This window comes from Arachis ipaensis, chromosome B04, assembly GCF_000816755.2.
Source record: "Arachis ipaensis cultivar K30076 chromosome B04, Araip1.1, whole genome shotgun sequence".
In the NCBI taxonomy this organism is placed as follows: Eukaryota; Viridiplantae; Streptophyta; class Magnoliopsida; order Fabales; family Fabaceae; genus Arachis; species Arachis ipaensis.
The window spans coordinates 79,560,226-79,565,844 of NC_029788.2; the positions used below are offsets into that span (position 1 = coordinate 79,560,226).

General features: G+C 35.1%; 1 protein-coding gene across 1 annotated transcript; it reads right to left on the reverse strand.

Moving 5' to 3' along the window:
• Positions 939–2,183, reverse strand: LOC107636602. The gene has a single exon (XM_016340102.1). The coding sequence runs from the start codon at positions 2,181–2,183 to the stop codon at positions 939–941; it is 1,245 nt and encodes a 414-aa protein (XP_016195588.1).

Below are 5,619 nucleotides of genomic sequence, written 5' to 3' on the forward strand. Positions count from 1 at the left end.
CTCTGTCACAGCATGGCTAATCATCTGGAGGTTCTCGATCATACTGGAATAGGATTCACCCTCCTTTTGCGTCTGTCACTACGTCCAGCACTCGCGAGTTTGAAGTTCGTCACAGCCATCCCTTCCCAGATCCTACTCGGAATACCACAGACAAGGTTTAGACTTTCTGGATCTCAGGAATGGCCATCCATGGGTTCTAACTTATACCACGAAGATACTAATAACTCGGACTCAGTCCCCTGTATTAGATATCTAAGAGATATTCCTTCTAGCTTGTTTGCATGTAGAACGAAAGTGTTTGTCAGGCACGCGTTCATGAGTGAGAATGATGATGAGCATCACATAATCATCACATTCATCATGTTCTTGGGAACGAATGGATATCTTAGAAGCGGAATAAGTTGAATTGAATAGAAAAACAGTAGTACTTTGCATTAAATCATGAGGAACAGCAGAGCTCCATACCTTAATCTATGGAGTGCAGAAACTCTACCGTTGAAAATACATAAGTGAAAGGTTCAGGCATGGCCGAGAGGCCAGCCCCCAAAATGTGATCACAGGATCAAAAATACAATCCAGGATCCAAGATGTAAATACAATAGTAAAAAGTCCTATTTATACTAAACTAGTTACTAGAGTTTACAGAAGTAAGTAATTGATGCATAAATCCACTTCTGGGGCCCACTTGGTGTGTGCTTGGGCTGAGCTTGAAGTTTACACGTGTAGAGGTCATTCTTGGAGTTGAACGCCAGTTTGTAACATGTTTCTGGCGTTCAACTCTGGTTCGTGACGTGTTTCTGGCGTTTAACTCCAGACTGCAGCGTATACCTGAAATCACAGAAAAACACACAAACTCATAGTAAAGTCTAGAAATGTGAATTTAACATAAAAACTAATAAAAACATCCCTAAAAGTAACTAGATCCTACTAAAAACATACTAAAAGCCTTTCTTGACTACATCAAGGCACATGTACATTCTCATAAATCGGGGCTGGTGCGTAAGAGAAGGCCTATCAACCAATATGCTCAGACTAAATCTTGGATTTGCCCTAAGTATCTCTGCACAATAATCCCTTAGCTTAGCATACTGTTGGATTGGCTGCCTATGTACCTCTTCTCTTGCCTTCCTCCTTGCCCAGTAAACCTTACCAACACTGATATTGGCCATGTATTTGTCTTGGATAGTCTGAATAACTTTCGCAAGCTTCATCTCCTCGCCTCTACTGATGTTGTTGGCAATCTTCTTTGAGATCCAACTACTTGATGCAAGTCTTCCGCTATAGTTCTTTCCACATGTATGCTTTCCATTCAAAGTATTGATCCTGAAACAGTCAGAACCCCCAACCTTACTTGCAAAACAAATCCACTTGCACTTTCCCTTTCTTCCTTTGCAAACAACTCTACACCTCACTTTATCATTTTTTCGAAACCTAATGTCCCTACCATTCAATAGGGCATGCTCCTTAACAGCCTCTTTGAATTGACTAAGTGATTTAAATTCCAGCCCCACTTGAAATTCATACTCTCTGTTCATCTCTGCCTTATTGTATTTAGAAAACCTCCTCTTTTTTATCATATCATCAGAGTCTCCCTCATAACTGTCTATATCATCAGTCTCATATTCATCAGATATGCCCCCAACTTGCTCATCACCCTCCCTTAAACCTTCATCACCTCCAGTTGTTCTAGCTGCTGCAGTTCCCTCATCATTTAGTGGGCCAGTAAATTCCCCAAATACATTTGATTTTGGATCATTATCCTCCACCTCAAACCCAAAGTGATCCTCATGGTCACCATCATCAGCATTATCGTCAAATACCTCTTCTTCAGTAGAAGGCTCTGACTCAGCATCCACTTCAACCTCTATCAACCCAGTGCCACTGTCTTCACCTTCCTCTGGCACATAATCAGCATCACTTGAAGTGATTTCAATTCCGTTACTTTCTCTGGCTCCATCGACAACATATACCTCGCAATGTTTGCAGGAACTTGACATCAGTGACCTAGCCATTCTCATCGCATCCCCATCGGACTTCATCTCTCTAAGATCTAACTTCAAATCTATCCCAGGTTCCTTGTACCATACCCTGGCGAAACCCTTATACCCTAGTTGCTTTAGCTGACTGACAATCTCTTGCAATGACCATTCATCAACGTCAAAATGTAAATCCTCCACAACCATTCCTCCTAAATACTCTAATCATTGTCCATTGTCAACAAATTTGCCACCATGGTGTATTTCGATAGTGAAATCCGAATCACCCATAACTGCATACAAAAAAAATTTCATAAATCCCTCTTCAAACATTTTCAGAAACAAAAGGAAGCTCTAATAAACAATGTGGCAAATTTTCCCAGGAGAAAAAAAGAAAAACCCTTCAACGACTGAAAGGTTAAGCGTTGTCTTACCTAGAGGCAACACCAACACCTACGACGACGGCAATGACATCAGAGACACGAAACCCTCCAACAATATTCCAGTGGAGTTGATCTCAGCAGCTGAGGGAGTGGACAACCAACAAATGTGAATGAGTTTTTTCTCTAAGTTTGGGAGAAGAGAACGAACAGTTTTCTTCTAAGTGTGGGAGGGTAAATTTGTATTTCAGAAAATCTGAGTGAAAGAGAAATAGGGATTTCACAAAAAGTTAGAGAATCTTTAATTTAGGAATGGAATATTCCGTTAAATCTAACTGTTTGGTCACGATAGGGACCTAATTGAAAAAAAAATAGGTATAGGGACCCAATTAAAAGGAAAAAAAGTATAGGGACCTAATTGAAAATTTCGCAAAACTATAGGGACCAACAGAGTAATTAAACCTAAATTCTCTTCAGAAACAAAAGAATGCTTCAGGCCACAATTGATGAATTAAGCCCATGACCTCCAAATCCATTCTCTTATTTGGTGATCCAATTCTATACACTACAGTTAGTTGCTGACTAAAGAATAGAACTCCACTTTTATTTGAACTATTCCATCACATCACCGAATCAAACTCTCTCTTCTCTCTTTTTCATCACTCACGTGAAATCATAGAAGTAAAATAAAAAACAGAAGAAGCTCTTATTAAGTTTAAATCAAAGTACAAAAAGTAGGTTACTAATTTCAATCAAAGAAGTAGAAAGTTAAAGAAGTTAAGGCTAAAAGTAAAGATCTCATCCGAAATCTCATCAGAAGAAATCTTTTTATCTTTGTGCAACATTGAAACTTGTGAAAAAACCTTCTTTATACATACACCGAATCGAAATGCTCAAAAAATTGGAGGTTATGGAGTTTTGTAAGAAATCAATTATCAGAAAAGTTAGTTTGAGTCAAAGCACAAATAAAGGGCTCAGATTCAAGAAGTAATATGAAAAAGAATGAAAGAGAAGATGGAAGGTATAGATGCATGTACTGTTAAATCACTGTTTCTACTACCCATCTCTCTTCTGTGACGCCGCTACTGCTGCTGATATTGGGAAAGAAGAAGTCAAACATGTTCAAGTCAAGGTTCAAACTTTGGTAAAAGACACTACAGGGAAGAATGTAAGAAAGAACCATTGAGTGAAAAAAGGGAGAGAGAGTTAGACTTGAAAAAAATCAATGTTTATTTTAGAAATATTTTGTATGTATTTCTGTTTTATTTTGATGATCTTAAGAGAATTTCCTTACAAGTGGGTGAGTTTCTACTCAAATCTGGCTTGGGTAGAAGTTGGTGAATGTAATCTTGTTTAAAGATAGTGAAATTTCATCATTGTTGTGATAGAGACTAGATGTAGGCTACATTACATGAGTAGCTGAACCAAGATATATGGATGTGTCACTTCTCTTTCTCTTCTCATTTTCTGGTTTTATACTTTAGGAGACAAAATAAAATAATCTCCTACTTATTCTATCTAGCTAGACTTCACAACTATACACCTTGCACTCAATTTTATTCTGACTCATCCTTTAACTAGAGACAAAATAAAAACATCTCCTATCTTTCACCCGAGGTAACTATACAAAATTCAAAAATTTTATCCAGTTCTAAGATTACTCAAGCAAAATTAAAAAAAAAAGGCCTAAATTCAACCCCCTTTTTCTAAGCCATTGATATCCATCATAAATTATTTTTCTTAGATTTTAGAGCGTTGATGATTGATTGCTGGGATTTGAGATTTTATACGAAAAAGAGAATGAAAAGAGGAAGTGTTACAAGAAGGTTTTGAGACTCACTCCGTTAATTATTCTTATCAAACTTAAAGGTAGAACAACATTAAATTAATTTAAAAAATTTTTGGACTAAAATAGAATTTTAAAATATTAGAGGGTAAATTAAAATTTAACCTAAATATTAAGGACTAAAATAATAATTTATTATTTTTTTAGGAAGTTGCAGCCTACTATTACTGAAAAAGTTGATTCTCAACTTTTTAATTGTGATTGATTGTGAAAATTCAATCCAAATTTTAAATTTTATTGATGACTATTGTATCAATTCATATTGATTCAGATTAAATTTTTTAGAAGGAAAATAATAATTTAAAATTTTGGAATTACAAAACTTTTAAAATTCAGATAAAACATAAATAATTAAGACTAAATAATTATTTTTGACCATGAAAGATTTAATCGCTGATAAATCTATTCATAAAAAATGAAATGATATTGTACTCATAAAAAAAATACTCTGATTGACATCGTAATCTAATAAAAAAATTAAATTAAATAAAAGTAAAAATTAGAATTTAAATTTCAAATTTCTCATATTCTCCAAATCTATCTGCCTTTTGTTTTCATTTCCATTTCAATTTCAATTCAATTTTAGATTAAACTAAATTTGTTCTCCAATGTCATTTTATATCGCATGAAGCTGCGACTCTAATAATAGAGAACAAACAATCAACCACCATGTATAAAACTTCAACGGTGTCAGAGAAGTTGGCAATGACATTAATATCTTCGACAAACTCGCAGCCAGTAACATAGACGCTGCTGAATGGCTTGCAAAAGTTCATTATCCAAAGTTTCTCTTTAGCGAAAGTGTTTAGAAATTGAAAAATATACACACCGTGAGCGACGCTTTTTGCATCAGTGGACGATCTACTTCTGCCTTGACAAGAAAAATCCAGAAGCTGAAGGATAACTTAGCTTTATGTTTGGGTGTTTATCACTCTCGCTAGTGAAGGAACAGTTGTGAGGGCGCTTTTTGAAGGCGTCGTGCCTGAAGAATTCTCCACCCTGAAATTGTGCTTGTATAAAGATGATTAAATAAAATTGGGGTTAAATTTGTGATTTTGAGAGAAATAGTTAATTTAAATTGAAGTTAAAAATTGAAATTTTTCTAAAACCGAATCCATTTGTGGCTGAACAATTTTCTTTTAAATTTAATTGGAGCTGAATATTTTCTTTGTCTTTGCCGTGGTGGTTGCAGGTGGAGGAGGTGGAGTAGTGAAAGGTTAAGGATAGGGGGTGTGATAAAGATTAAAGATTAGAATTATAATTAAGAGTTTAGATTAAGTGAGATTAGGTTAGGTCAAGAAGGGGTAATTTAAAAATTTTGAATAATTTTTTAAAATTTGGATAGATTTGTCATTCGAAATCTATTTTTTATGGGTACAATATCAATTTTATTTTTTTATAAATAAATTTATCAACA